This window comes from Aedes aegypti, unplaced genomic scaffold (genome assembly GCF_002204515.2).
Source record: "Aedes aegypti strain LVP_AGWG unplaced genomic scaffold, AaegL5.0 Primary Assembly AGWG_AaegL5_hic_scaff_377_PBJ_arrow, whole genome shotgun sequence".
NCBI classification, from domain to species: domain Eukaryota; kingdom Metazoa; phylum Arthropoda; class Insecta; order Diptera; family Culicidae; genus Aedes; species Aedes aegypti.
In genome coordinates, this window is record NW_018736042.1 from 2395 (window position 1) to 18310 (window position 15916).

The 15916-nt window shown below is 37.9% G+C and overlaps 1 protein-coding gene across 2 annotated transcripts; it reads left to right on the top strand.

The window, feature by feature from the left end:
• The first annotated feature begins 4139 nt into the window (after positions 1-4139).
• LOC110681080 (coronin-1C-like) lies at positions 4140-15204 on the top strand. Of its 2 annotated transcripts, none has more exons than XM_021856852.1 (6): positions 4140-4394; positions 11867-12169; positions 12235-12555; positions 13920-14469; positions 14534-14874; positions 14938-15204. In XM_021856852.1, exons 1-6 carry the CDS (start codon positions 4380-4382, stop codon positions 15187-15189), a joined length of 1782 nt encoding a protein of 593 aa, XP_021712544.1. In that variant the 5' UTR covers positions 4140-4379; the 3' UTR covers positions 15190-15204. The 2 variants fall into 2 exon arrangements, with proteins under 2 accessions (XP_021712544.1, XP_021712545.1); XM_021856853.1 differs by having other exon boundaries at positions 14534-14865.
• Positions 15205-15916: the final 712 nt, after the last annotated feature.

The window sequence follows — 15916 nt, forward strand, 5'->3', positions numbered from 1 at the left end:
TTAAGCTTCTGAACAACTTTGCTAAAAACACGAACATTCTAAGTTGTCAGGTTCATGAGCTAGAGCCTGCTAGAATATGATCAAATGACATGCACACTAGCGCCACGTAGCGGCAAAATTGCTAACCAATCAGTGCTGTCTCAGATTGCTTTTAAGCTTCTGACCAACTTTGCTGAAGACACGAACATTCTAAGTGGTCAGGTTCATGAGCTAGAGCCGTCTAAAATATGATCAATTTACATGCACACTAGCGCCACGTAGCGGCAAAAATTGCTAACCAATCAGTGCTGTCTCAGATTGCTTTTAAGCTTCTGACCAACTTTGCTGAAGACACGAACATTCTAAGTGGTCAGGTTTCATGAGCCAGAGCCGTCTAAAATATGACCAATTTACATGCACACTAGCGCCACGTAGCGGCAAAATTGCTAACCAATCAGTGCTGTCTCAGATTGCTTTTAAGCTTCTGACCCAACTTTGCTGAAGACACGAACATTCTAAGTGGTCAGGTTCATGAGCTAGAGCCGTCTAAAATATGATCAATTTACATGCACACTAGCGCCACGTAGCGGCAAATGGCGTATTAAAAATTTCAGGTGATGAACGCCGTAAGGCTTCTGAACAACTTTGCTGAGGACCGCAGCTTTCTAGAAAGTAAGGTTTCCAAGATATTGCGTCATTAGTGTAATAGCTTACGGGTGATGCTAAACTTTTTGGGGTGCTGCAATATTCAATTGAGGTGTTGCAATACTAGATGATGCGATTCCATACTTATGGCGGGTAGTGTATATGCTATGGAAAAATTCAAGTGATGTTAAAATTCAGCAGCAACACAATCACTGCAATCAGTGCTTGGCCTCCTTTGAAAGTCAGGGTTGGTTTCAAGCGAGCTATAGAAGGTTGCCCATTGTCCCAGAAGCACCACCGTGTTGTCTTTGGTATACTCATCGAGGCCTGTTTGAACCCCGGAGGCTTCCTAGATGTTGCTAAAATTAAGCAAGTTCGAGGTTCGCATTGCGGCAGGTGATAATGTTCGCAAATTGTAGAGAGGGATGGCGGAATATGGCGCGGATATTGGGGGCCATTAACTTGTTATGCATCTTTTCCTTTATCTCCGTATTAGGTTTGGGTCGATAATTTGGACACTTTTCGAGCGGTCGTTAGTTTTCTCGTTAGTTGATTTTCGAGTTGTTTGTTTGCGTTGCGAAGAATTTGGTTTCCTGAGTTGGCTGCAAGCTATAAATTCTATTTATAGGAGGCAATGAAACACGATATCTACTAGCAAAATCTTATCCTTCAACAAATCTCAGTTGTATCGTAAAACTTTCTAATGAGCTTTTTCCTAAACTTGTCCTTTACTGGTGTCATAAACCATCAGTAACCAAGTTCTCTTTGGTGAAAGGTCATTAAAAATCAGGATGTCCTTAATTCACCTTAACGGTAGAAACAGTTTGGAATTCAACATCGATATTGCATTAAAACTTTAGGCATATTATGAAGATAATAGCATATAACAGCTCTAGCAGAAAGCTTGAAAAAAGAATCAGGTACGTTGGTTTACTTTATCTTTAGTTTCATCAATGGATTTTGAGATGACTCATCTTAAAATTAAACAGAAAAATACTGTGGTTTTTATTGTATTTTTATCTTAGAAAGCTCTATCGTCAAAACATGTGTACAGAAAAAACGTAAATTGTTTTTAGCATATTGTAGGTCTACCTGAATACTGGAAGGTTATCATACTTAATGTAGTGAAATGTCTTTCTAACTCAATTAACAATCAATTTTGTTTGCAATGTGCTGATTAAATGGTTCGAATTTAGCAACAAAAAATTTGCGGGAGTGTTCAAAAATCGATCGGACACTGCACTATGTTCCAGAAAGTAGTTTTACGCGGAAAGATGCATTTTGAGCTTTAGAATGAAACATTAGACGAAAACGGTCTTCTACAAAGTTGTTTGTATTAGTTAAGTCCTTTGTTTGGTGTTATTGAAAATTATGGTGGACCACATTTTCATAGAAATGAGGTGACTAACTTTCTTATTTGTAGAAATTATATTGTACGTGCTTCAACAAAGTTGTAGACCAAAAAAGCAACTTGGTCAATTCATAGATCACTATGTTTTACTGTAGATATCCAGAGATGCTTGCAGAGCAGCTCAATTATTCTAGCCAAAGATTTTCAATTCATACATATGTAAGACAACAACTAATTATTGAGGCGTCCAATCTGAAAACAGTTTCCGGCACAGTTGTAGCTGATGAATGTATTTAGCAGTATCAGCACCATACAAACCCTCAAGAGCACATGGGCAAACCCTATAACCGATTGAATGAATTGGTTGATGTCATACAATCTTTGAAGAGTTTGTGTGCAGTCTCAGTTTCCATACAAATGAGCTCAAATTTTGGGAGGACGCTTTGAATTTGTTCTAGAATCGAATGAGTGGGGTGGAGCAAAATGTGTAAAATGTTGGCCAAACGTAAAAGAGTAGTTTGAAGCGTCAAAACGATATTTATTTTAGTAGTAGTCGAGCTCAAACTGGCTATTATCTTTTAGGTTCATCAAGTACCGGTGGTACGTCATTCGTCACTAATCAAATATAAAAACCCGAATAAATGCACTAAGATGTCACAGCTTACATGGCTGTTCTCAAACCACGCCTCCGAACGTTATAATCCCATTTCGTTCACTCGCATTTACTGCTGCTGTCAACTAAATGGCCAGACACTAATCAAATTGAACCACAAGCTTTCGCCATCCAATCTCAAACCGATTGCAGCTTAGCTCGAACTCGAACGCAGTTTGCAGTTGCCAAAACTTGCGATAACTGATTGCTACAATGAATCTGTTGGACCATTCATCAAATGGAACTATAAAACCAGTGTCATAAATTTACGACCCGCAAATTGTGTTATGTCGTAAACTGCGATGATTTCCAAAGAAGCCATAGCGAGTGCGAATTGTACTCTAATTTAGTTGCATTGCTCGTATATCAGATTTTTATTGCGTTGTGGAGACTTTAATTTCATTTCATTACTTTATTTTTTTTATTAGTTTCAGTTCACTTTCGTACAATTATATGATTTACTTATCATTTTTCGTTTTTCTGTTTTCTTTCAGATTATTTACGTTCCAGTTTCTGTTTGTTTGGACTACTTTTACTTACATTTCTTCGATTGAATGAAACCCATTGGCGTACCGATTTTCGAGTGTCACAATAGCCGCTTCTATTTACTGATTAATTGCAAGAAGAGCACCCCAGTGGGAGACAACAGATTTAGTGACCGAATTCGATTCGAATAATCCGCGGTGAGCGTGACTAGAGAGTCATCGCGGCAGACATGAATCGCACCACTCGAATGAATGACCGTCTAGCATAGTGCCATTGCGGCACTTCAATCCTATGTACAGTACCCATAGGTGGTGCCCAACAGTGACGCGTCGCGAAAAGTACGGCACCCAGCGAGCGGCGACAAAAGTGTGGTTGATTGTGGTTTGAACTCCAGTCGAGAAGAAAGCAACGCGAATCGGATGCGCGAAAATTGACCGCAACGCTAAATAGTGCCGACTGCAATAATTACACTAGGGTACACACTGTTTCACGCACTTTGACCATCGGCAATAGATTCAACAGATTTTGGTCCGCTGAAACAAATTTTGTTATAGTTTAGCTATGAAAAAACACACGATGAGTTACATCTTTGTTTAATTTAAAACATACTGATCCACTGGTCGGGTATTCTAAGCATTCTAAGCATATAGATTAGCAGATGTAATAAATTATTGTGGAATCAGTGGAGCAAAATCTATTGCAAATTGTTGAAGTGCATGAAAAAGGTGTTGATTTTGTCGCCCAGTGTTATCGGTTGTAATTTGACTGTTCCAATTCAGCTCCCTTGCGGTTCATTTGGTCATGGTTTGGGACGTTTCGTCGAGGATTGATTTGATTCCAATGGGAGGTCCCATTTCAAGCAATTCCCTCGCTACGACGATTCGTCTTGATACCTTTCGATCTGTGAAAGTTCAAGGGCCTAACATTATTCTCAAAAGAAAAAAAGCGAGAATGGATCTTTTTAACCCCCCTCTTTAAATCACCTGCTTGGTTTCAATTTTTCAGTTCACTAGACGTTCACTACGATAGTTACAATATCAATCAATCCCCATAAAACTTATCATTGAATGTGATACCATTTGTTGTGTGCTATTCCTGCCTTCCCCCCTCTACCTGAAGTTTGAAGCGATCCGAAACGAATTCGCCGGCAAGTGGAAAGCCCTCCTGGAAGCTGGCGGTGGCGGAGGCGGTGCCTGTGGATTGAGCTTGAGCGATCCGGAACAGCACGTGGCAGGCGACAGCGATAACGACGGCGACAACGACAGTATGACCAACTCACAGGTACCTATATGAGATACTTTTTACAACGGGGTGTTTACACAACTTGCGAGCTCGTGAGTTCAATACAAAGGTGGTTGATTTATAAGCAATTGAGTGATTAGAATCTGGAAAATCGTGCAGTGATTTATAGTGTGCTTATGATTACGTTTTACAGAATATAATAGAGAGATAAGGAATCGTACGCGTGAGTAGATTTACGTTTATCAAAATAAGACTCAAGCTGATCAATAAGAAAGTTTTAAGTTTCATACGTCCACTTGAATGCTATAAGGGTACCAAAATTCATTTATGAAAATTAACAAACTTTCATAGGAATAGTTTACAGTTAACCCATATAGGCCTGAGTGAAAGAAAAAAACCAAAACTCTCAGCACTTAGCGAATACACAACGGATTTCAATTATTTTATCAGTACATATACTAATAATCTGGTTTCTAAAAATGGTCAAGGTCTCTCGGGAATGTTCCTGTGTGACCTGACCCATGACCCACCAAAATAACACCGACCACAGGAATATTCCCGAATTCCTCTGGGCATTTTTAAGAAACTAGATATGTGTACCAGTATACTCACCAAAACATATTGAGTCCGTCAAGTATTTGCTGAGCGGTAAGGTTTTAGTAATTTTGCTCTCACTCAGGCCTATACGGGTTAATTTTAGTCGTTTCAAACCAAATTTCAAATATTTTTCTGAGGTTTGTTCATTTTACCTGTTGTTAGACTGAAATTGTGGGTGTTTTATCTACAGTACTTGATAGAACAAAGAACGCATTTGCAGTTTTTCATACAAAAATGGTCAAGTTTGAAGGCCTGGATCTCTACTTCAAAGATTCTAAATAACTAGTAATTTATACGCGCATTCATTGAAAAAACCTGAATTATACTCAGCAGAAAACTCAAAACGTTTCAAGTTTTAAATTTTATGAGAAAACTGCATTACTTCTGAAATAATTTGAAAGTATTCGATTCCGTCGTTTGAGGTAAGATTGTACTAAAAACCCTTATTTTTTATTTATTCCTTCTTGATTTTCGTAATTTTACTTAGAATATTTGCTAAATAGGAGAATAAGTTCATGGGTAAGTATTTGCAAATGCTGAACATTTTGAACATGCTTTTAAATTCGTTTGTTTTCATTCGAATATGAAACATATCCCAGGTAACCATAAGCCGTATATCGGGCCCTTTCAGCCATATACCGCTAATATAGTGCTATTTAACGGCTTATTGGCATTATATTGGCCGTAAATCAACATTTTGGCCCAATATACGGCTTATTGGTTACCTGGGATGAAAATTGCCCCAATCAAGGAGTAGACATTGGGCCATACAAACTAGAATCGATACGCCAATAAGAACAAATCAAGAGAATCGACTTCCGCTCAAGTTTTCTAGAGCTTTCCAATAACAATTGATATGATGGACATGAATGTGAAATTTCAAAATAATATTTATTCGTCTAAAAGTGAGATGTCACCCCCGAGGACGGTATTACTGAACAAAGTTATTTCATAAACTAGGTTGTCTCTTCAAATTGATCAATTTTCAGAAGAATAAATTGCTCTAAATATGTCCATTTTAAAGTTGTAGCGTGAAGAAAGATTTTCAGTTTCGATCACAAATAGAACCTTCCTCAGGGACTCAATTTCCACAGATTTTTCGTCTAGTGTTGTTCTGTTGAACATCTATTGTGTGGTCAGAGTTTTTTCGCGCAAATGGAAAACTCTGACCACATGACAATAGGTGTTCAACAGAACAATACTAGAAAAATTGTGTAAATTGTGTTCCTGAGGAAGATCTTATATTGGACCGAAACGTTGGACAAGAATTAACAGCAGTACATATTGCTGTTTGCGTTTCAAGACTGGGTTTCAAATGCGGTAACACAAAGTAATCAAAGGATACTTAGCCACCATAAACCATATCACCGCCAACCTAGCAAAGAAAACCAGTTTTTGACTTCGCCTTCCATGTTAAACATCTTACCGCATTTGATATTTGCGTTTCAAACGCACACAGCAATATTTTGATGTTATCAAAACTTAAAAGCCATCTTTACGTTATGAACTATCGAAGTCTAAATCTGCAATTTAATAATCATTGCTAATTCAAAATTTTACCATTTATTGAAATTAGAGTTTAAATTTGGTTTTTAATTTCAATATATTTTCAAACAGTGATGAAAATTTCAGATCAATCGGAGCTATAGAAGCCCAGATCCAACCCTCCCAGCTTGATCATTTAATATAGAAAAACGACTAAATGCGTACATGCTGTTGACCCCTCAACGGCAGCTTCATTTTTTACCGCAATAAAAATATTCAAACCTCGATAATTTTTTTGTTTCGCGATATTTTTGAACCATTATTTCACAAGTTCTAGTTTTAGAATCTGTGTCGATATTGTTCATTGGTCAACTGGATCCTGAGATATTCCGAAATTCATTGGGGGACCGACATGTAACCCGAGTAAATATCTTAGATCACCAATAATAGAAACTAACATGGACATTTTTGAGAACTTGTTAAAAAATAGTGCAAAATATCGATAAACAAAAAAAGTTATCAAGGTTTGAATTTTTTATTGCGGTAATAAATGAAGCTGCCGGTAGAGGGGTTAAAAAAATGTAAAAAATCGTGCATCTAACAAAATTTTGCAAAGAAATCTAAAACTCTGTGTGTTATGGACGAACTTGGTTTGTAAATTAAAATAACTACTCTGGAAATCGTTAGATAAAAAATCATTTTACTCCCGTTCCTTCCCGTATCATAAGGACGTAATTGCATTGAACTATTCGACGAAGAGAAATCGATCATTGCAGATACGCCTGTACACTAATCGCTAGATTTGCCTAACAAATTAAAATTCACAAATGCAACATAAAAGTTAAATTTGCAAGAACTATTTTATATGTGTTAATGGATGTCTTTTTTTCTTTAGCGCGATTTTCTAATGGATCGTTATACACACTTAATTTAGAATGCCGAATCTCGGCTAATTTTAACCGAGATCCGCACAGCCGAGTAGTCGGCAAACAAATTTCCTGAGATCTCAGCAAATAAAAGCCGAGTATCAGTAAATCGTGCTTCGTTGCTAAGCAACCGGACAATTTGTTAGCTGAGTCTCGGTTAAAATCGGGAAACAGAGATTTGCACAGCCGAGCTCGTGAAAAAATCTAAGTGTGTATGTTTCCTCTTAAAATCAAATTTTTTGATAGATTTTTGTATAGGAATCAGAAAAACGAGGAAAAATGCATTTAAATTTTAGACAAAAGCGTCTGCAAACCGTCGCACAGTGCGTTGAATGTATGGGGATGTGGGACAAAAATCAAAACTGGAAGATCAAGCCATTTGAGCACCTTGGTATGTAAGGGAAAAATGTTTCTGGTCAAAAGAGCTACAATTTGCATACATGTCATATAATATACGCGTAATCGCAAACCTGTCATAAGCGCCAATTTCATTATTTTTCAAGAAAAACCATGCAATTTGTACATTTATTGCCCATAATGATGTAAGACGTTATTTGCAAATATGTCTCTTCTCACTCGTAGCTGCAAAAATGACTTATACGCCCTTCATGCAGTTTTTTCTTTATTTTTTCAGTTTTTTATATTAAGTTTGAATAGAATCTTGGAAACCCCATTCAAAATTCATCATTTTAAGCATAAACTTGCTCTGGTGTAATGTCTGGTTAAGCCGAGACCATATTGCGTTGCAAGATTTTCGAAGTTTTCATCACAAACAACTCATTTTCATATTTGTGCTGGTTAAGGAGTATACCTAAAAACAGCCAAAAATCTCGAAAAGTTGCTGGGAGTTGCAGCTGTGTCTTTCAAACCGTTTAGAGGACACATGTCTGTGCGTGATTTAGAGTGGAACTCTATGGAACTTTTTTTGAATCTACAATCCAAATTACATGTTAGCAGTGCTGTTAAATGTCAAAATTTTGGAAAAACAAAATAAAATGCTTATAGCACTTTTGCATGCGTTATATCGCATTAGCAAACATTGGCAACCAATAGTAATTCGGAAAAGGTCACCGGAAAAAAACATTTTCCGATTACTTTTTCCACTAGGAACGATGATATTAGCAATATTCAAATGTCAAAGCCAGATGAAACTCATGACATTTAACAGCCCTGCATGTTAGTATTTCATAGCCTACTCAACGTGCCAATTTCTCATATTCAAAGTAAAAATTGGTGTTCTTATCACATCAAATATACTTTACCAACCTTCAGCTATGTTAGTAATAATAGTAAGATTACCTCATTGTTTTTCAAGTGAGCCATAGAGAGTTTCAAATAGTAAACGCGTAATTACAAAAAGATGGACAAAACACTTTTGTTTTTTTTTTGGGAGTGCCCTTAACTGTAGATACTACTAGAGTAAGGTGACCAGACGCAATTTTCGACATTTTATTACTGCGTCAAATCTCATTGTTTGACTAAAGTGAGCAATTAGATCATGATTTATACCTAAAATGCAGTGGCGACTCGCAACCTCACTTTCTACCTGTTCTACGACTCTAAAAATAGCTATTTCGACAAATTTAGATTATAAATCAAAAAGGTAATTATTGAAATCGTCTTTTCTAACAAATCTCTACTCATTACATGCAAATTTGTTGCTGAAATTCAAGAATTTGTATTCGTGGAACAGGTAGATTTGAGGTTAGGGAATCGCCACTGCTTAAATGTTTGTAGAATACACATCCAATACAAATAATGTTCAATTGGGAACGAGATCTGACAGGGGACATATATAGTCGCTTTATACTAGAGTGTGCGTTGAAGTAAGGTTTAAGTGCTACATATAATATCATTTTTCTGAGAAAAATCGGAGTGGGGGTTGCTTGATTCTTCAGATAAATATTACAGCTCAAATTTCAAACATGCATTTTTGACCAATGTTAAAATTTCTTGTGAATCCTAACACAAGTAGTCGCGCGTTGTACTTTGCACGATACCCTTGGTTTTTCATGTTTAACATGGAATACCTCGCGATGTAGAATAAATATAGAAAAAAACATCTTCGACAAAGTTGTTTGGGCGGCATCCACAAATTACGTAACGCTCTAGGGAGAGAGGAGAAGTAGGCTCGGGCTTTTCGGCTCATACAAAAAATTTAGTTTTTTCATACAAAAAGCGTTACAGAGGGGGGAGGGGTTCAAAAATTTCCAATTTTTGCGTTACGTAATAAATGGATGCTATCTTAGAAGATCAAGGGCTGACATGCGGTGGTTATTTAGTTACGGAATTCCACCACTAGGCGGCGCTAGTGTGCATGAAACTTTTGTTTTGAAAATATCTCAGGAGCCTGATCAGATTTTGTCACCAGGTAACGCTAATGACCATGAAACAATTGTTTTGCAAATATCTCAGCAGCCCGTTCATAAAAGTCAACGCTCACATAAATTTTTAGATGAATTCTTGTACAAATTATTGAATGATTTTCTAAAGATTCCTAAGTATTTTTTTGAGGAAAATTGTATTGTTATGTATGGAGAAATTTTAAGTTAAACTCTCTAAAGAATCCTGGCATGAATCTATGAAGAAATTAAGGGAGGAAATTCATAGATATTATATTTCAAAGTTATTTTTTAATTAATTCTTTGGTTGAAATCTTTGAATATTTTTTTTCATGTGACATCAGAATTAGTTCCTAGGAAGAAGCATTAGCATTAGCATTAAGCAATTCGCACAAATTCGTAGGTGGTACAGTCCTAGACCACTGTATGAGGGTTGCCCCTATTCCGTCCGATACCATAGCCAGAGGTTTGGGATTAATCTCAGGCTTTTAGACGAGATTGGTGCATCGTCCTACGAATGCTGAGGGATGGGTAGGGATGGTTTGGTGAACACCTACTTATGAAAGATGCAGAGAACTCTACGACCTCTCATAGGTGTTACGGGATGTTGTGGAATTTTAATGGAAATGGTGGCGCCATGGGATACGTCTGGTCAACGTTTTGGCGATATAATTGCCGTCATTGGTCGTCCATCACCACGGTTGATCGTTCGCTGCGTTTCGAAGATCCTCAACTTTCTTCAAGCGGTTGATCTCAGAATTAGTTCCTAGGAATTCGGTATAAATTCTGTAAGGAATTACTGAAATGTCTTCGGGGAAATACCTCTATGATCCAAACTTTACCATGGGGTTTTTCGCCAGAATTCGGGTCTCCATATTTTCAAAAAAAAAAAAAAATTCATGACTCGAAAACTCAAAGATCATGATTGGTCTTCTTTAGATCATAGCAGTTTTCAGAATAAGAAACCGGTTTAACAATTTATTTCCCACGACTATTTATTTAAGCATTTTTTTATATAAAGTACTTGAACAAACAACGTTGCAAGTGGGCTAATATTTTCGAAATCAGTTAAAAAAAAATGTCAATACAAAATTGATTGTATTTCAATAATTTTCTTTTTAAAACAGTTTTTTGACCTTTGAAAGAATCGGATGAGTATGAATTCATATTCTAGTAACTGTTGCATAGTATTTATCAGATTCGGCTTGTCTCAAGTTTACTGAAAATAAAAAAGTTAAACATATCATAATAAAGATATCGAGTTATAGAAATATAGACTTATGGAGAGCATGATGTATGGGATTTTGAAGGGACTGAGAAATCAATCGAGTTATAGATTATATCGAGTTGTGGAGAGTCGACTGTAGTTCTTAACACTGTATGTTTTCATACGCCTGATACATTGTTAAAAAAAAACTCCTTAACTGAGATATTTTTATAAAGCTTATATATTTGCAAAAATACGAAAAAAAAAATTGAATTGGCGTTTGCAAACTCTAAAGATTTACTGACTTCATACAATCAGTCGAAGCATCACGTGAGATTGCTTTAACTTTATGGATTGTTTAATTCAGGTCCTTAAATCAGTCCTAAGAAGTTGATATACCTTGGGTGCATCCATATTCCAAGTGGTCATCTATGAGGGGAGGGGGTCTGGAGAGGACGAATCTATGACAAAAGGTCGAAAGACAAAAGGTCGAAAGGACAAAAGGTCGAAAGACAAAAGGTCGAAAGGACAAAAGGTCGAAGAACAAAAAAGAAGGGACAAAAGGTCGAAAATCTTGTTTCAAAGAAGGAAAAATTTCCCACCATGCAAATCGTTTTCGACCTTTTGTCCTTTCGACCTTTTGTCTTTCGACCTTTTGTCCTTTCGACCTTTTGTCTTTCGACCTTTTGTCCATAAACCGGAGAGGACACGAATAGTTTATAGGGGAATCACAAAAATGTTCGCAGGTTGATCTTCTAAACGTTTTCTTGAACGTCAGATTTTTATTCAATTCGCCTTTTTTTTAGTTGTATGGAACAAACTAAAAAAATAGTAGGAAACGATTGTATAATTTTCTTTAACTTAATGAATGAAAACTCAACAAAAATATTGACATGTGCAAAGAATTTTGAAAGATCTAAGTACTAACAATTTGTTACTTTCTTCCCCTTGCAGCTATGGTTCCGCGGAGTGCGGCCCTCCAAGTTCCGGCACGTGTACGGTCTGCCCACGCGGAAGGAGTGCTGCTACACCGACATCAGTGTGGTCCGCAGCGGCAACGATGGCAACTTCTGCGCCATCAATCCCACATTCCTGGCCATCGTGGCCGACACAACGTTTGTGGTCATCCCGATCAACCAAACCGGACGAATCGATTTCCAGTGCTGTAAGGTGATTGGACACACCGGTCAAATCTTGGACCTGAAGTGGAATCCTTTCGATGACAATATGATAGCGTCCGCTTCGGATGATTGCACAGTAAGCAGTAGATAAGCTGTTTTAAATAAAATGAGGTTTTTAACAATATAAAAATACGTTTGCAGATCAAACTATGGAAAATCCCGGAGGGTGGATTAACGAGCAATCTGAGCGAATGTTCCACAGAACTCGTCGGCCATAAGCGTAAGGTGCTGCACATCGAATGGCACCCAACGGCGGCCAATGTGCTGATTAGCGCTGGTTTCGATCACTTGATTTGCGTGTGGGATGTGGGCAACTCCGACAAGACCCTGCTGAACGTGATCCATTGTCACGTTGACATGATCTACAGTTTGGCGATCAATCGTGACGGGTCGTTGATAGCGACCACCTCCAAGGACAAGAAGCTGCGGGTGATTGAACCGCGCAGTGGAATCGTTGTTTCGGTAAGCGAAAGTTTAGGGTTCTGGTCTTTGGATGTACATTCACATTCTACAAATTTGCCCGGAAACCCATTCCCTAGATTTCCGTCCCACATAATGCACCATTCCCCAGAAAACTATATATTCTTGTTTTTTAAACCCTTTTTTTCCCACAACATTGATGGACTTTTCCATTACGAAAAAGTGTTTTTATATAAAGAGTTTCAACAAACAATGTTGCAAATGGTTTAAATTTTGCGAAATCAGTTCAAAATTTGTTTTTGTTTTCCAACGGTGAATTGTATTTTCATTAATAGTTCTACCATTGAAACAGTTAGTTGACTCTTGGATTGATTCGTTACTAGTGCTGAAATGTAGCTTTTTTCAGCACTGGTTCATTTGGTAGCAAAAGTAGACCATTCTGCAAATAAAAAGCAAGCTAATATGTAACGAAATTATAAAAATAATAGTTTACGGAACAAATTGCAGAATAATGAGTTGCGCAATGAGAAAACGTTGCATAATGAATCATTACAGCACTGGTTTCAGTTGCGTAATGACTATTCCCGCACTGCATACTTCAGTACAGGAAAGTAGGCCGTTTCATGACAGATTGGCGTGATGATAAACAGCCTATTACGATGAGAAATTGCAAAATAGTAGTTTACGGAACAAGTTGCAGAATGATAATTTTTACAGCACGAGCCGAAAATTTATCCTACGAAGCTTGCCGAGTAGGATAATTACGACGAGTGCTGTAAAAAAGTTATTACACGACAGATTTCAGTTGTGTAATAACTTTTTTGCAATTTCTCATCGCAATAGGCTTTTTTTCATCACACCAATCTGTCATGAAACGGCCTATTTTCCTGCACTGAAGTATGCAGTGCGGGAATAGTCATTACGCAACTGAAATCAGTGCTGTAATGATTCATTACGCAACGCTCTCTCATTACGCAACTGTTTTGAGTTGCGTAATGAATCATTACACAACAATTTTTCAGAAATTGTAAAATAATGGTGAATACATTCCGATATAATTTCTGATGCCCTCAAGTGGTCTTCAACGAAATTGCAAAAAATGTTGTACGTAACTCGTTGCAGAACTCGATTTTTACAGCTCTCATCGGACGACTCGTGCTATAAAAATAATCATTCTGCAATTTGTTGCGTAAACTACTATTACTGAATTACGATATTTTCAGTTGTTGGATTACGTTAAAATTCATCGGAATCTGATGAGTGAGCCCGATTTTTTAAAACTTGGATGTATACACAGTTATCTGGGCATTTGTGCATTATGTGAATTGGTATTCTGAGGAGTGGAATCCTGAAAAATGGTTCTCGGAAAATGTTATAGAATCCTACAATCATTATTAATGTTTCAGGAGGGCATCTGTCATATGGGAACGAAATGTTCGAAAGCGGTTTTCCTGGACAACGATCGCATTTTGACAACTGGATTTTCCCGCCATTCAGACAGGCAGTATGCCGTGTGGAATCAGCATGACCTGAAGAAACCTTTGGTGCAGGAAGTGATCGATAGCTCCAGTGGAGTGGTCACTCCATACTTCGACTACGACACCAAAATGATCTACCTGGCGGGAAAGGGAGACGGCAACATTCGGTACTACGAGTTGGTAGATGAAGCACCATATGTGTACTATTTGAACCAGTTTCTGTCTGGACAACCCCAGAAAGCGCTAGGATTCATGCCAAAGCGTGGCGTGAACGTCGCACAATGCGAAGTGTTTCGGTTTTATAAACTCCACGCAGCTGGAAATATATGCGAACCCATTTCGATGATAGTTCCGCGTAAGTCAACACTTTTCCAGAGCGATCTCTATCCGGATACGCTGGCCGACATACCGGCGATTGGTGCCAAAGAGTGGTTCCAGGGACGGAACGTGCAACCCATGCTGAGGTCAATGAAGACTGGTAAGTGTATCTTGGAACTCGATTTAGCATCTAACATAATATGTGTTCAACCTTCTATTTTTAGGCGAATCCATTCTGGACGCAAATGCCAATCAGAAAACCCGCAACAGTGAAAGCAAATATGCCACCATCCATCACACCAGCAGCAAGCACAATGTCCTCAACAACCACCACGGCAATCACAACGGAAATAGCAATAACCATAGCCATAGCAATGGCACCAATGGCACGGCACTCAACGGCAGTAACTACACCAACGGTAACAGCGTAACATCCCTTACCAACGGTGGCAAAAATAACAAAGAGAACGAAATCGATAACCGGAAGTTCGACAACAACACGAAGAAGTTTGCTTTCCTGTCCCAGCCCACGATACCGGACTACAGGCCCCAAGCGGTAACTAACGTAATACCGTACCAATGTCCCGATGGTCTTTGATCTGTTTGAGTCTTCCCAATATCGTTACAGATTATCGAAAAGAGTCAGAAGACCTCAACGAACCAGAGTACAAAGTTTCACCAGCTGCAGGCAATCTTCGGGCAGCATCAGACGGCCAACCACAAGGACATTGCCAACCTGCAGAACAACCTGCTGAGCAACTCGAGGAACAGCTCGCGGAACAGTTCCCTGGAGAACATCAACCTGTTGAACTCGGAGAATGAGGTAGGATATTTGAACTATAGGAGTATGCTCTCAAATGTTCTCGTAATGTTTCTCTAAATATTAATGGTTAGGTAATTTCCTTTTTAAAGCTTTTTTTAATCTTTCTGGGATATCCAGGCGTTGATCCAAAATATCCAAGAGTTGTGAGAAGTGTCATCAGAAATAACTCTGGAAATATCTTTAAGAGTTTCATTAGAAAATCAACTTATACTAATCTCTTCTGTAGGGATTATCAAGAAATCCTCCAGAAACTTCTCATGACATTTTCCCCTAGAATTCCATTAAGAATTCATTCAGGATTTTTTTGAGTGGCTCTTCTACTCGCAGAGTTATCATACAGAGTTGTTCATACTGGGGGAGATCCCCTAGTACCGGACAGCATCCGATACCGAACAAAGTCGAGAGATTGTGTTTTTTTTTTTGAATTATGAATTTAGTGCCTTAAGTGTCCGGTGTATAGGGGGATCCTATTATTGTTTATGATCTTCATTAGAATGCTTACGAGTGTTCCTCTAGAAAGATCGAAAGGATTTCTCAGCTAAATTGACAAAGATAAACCATTTGGATTCCTACTAATATTTTTTTCAGTCCGGCCTTTTTTTCTCAGAATTTGTGTAGGAATGCTTGAAGAACTTTTCCCAATGCCATGGTGATTTTTCAGAAGTTCATCAAAATCCTCCACGAGAACCTCGTTTTTTTGTTTTTGCTTTTCTGCAGTATATGTTCGATTTTCAATTAAGGATACACTTAAAAAAATATCATATAATCCAAACAGGTATTTTTT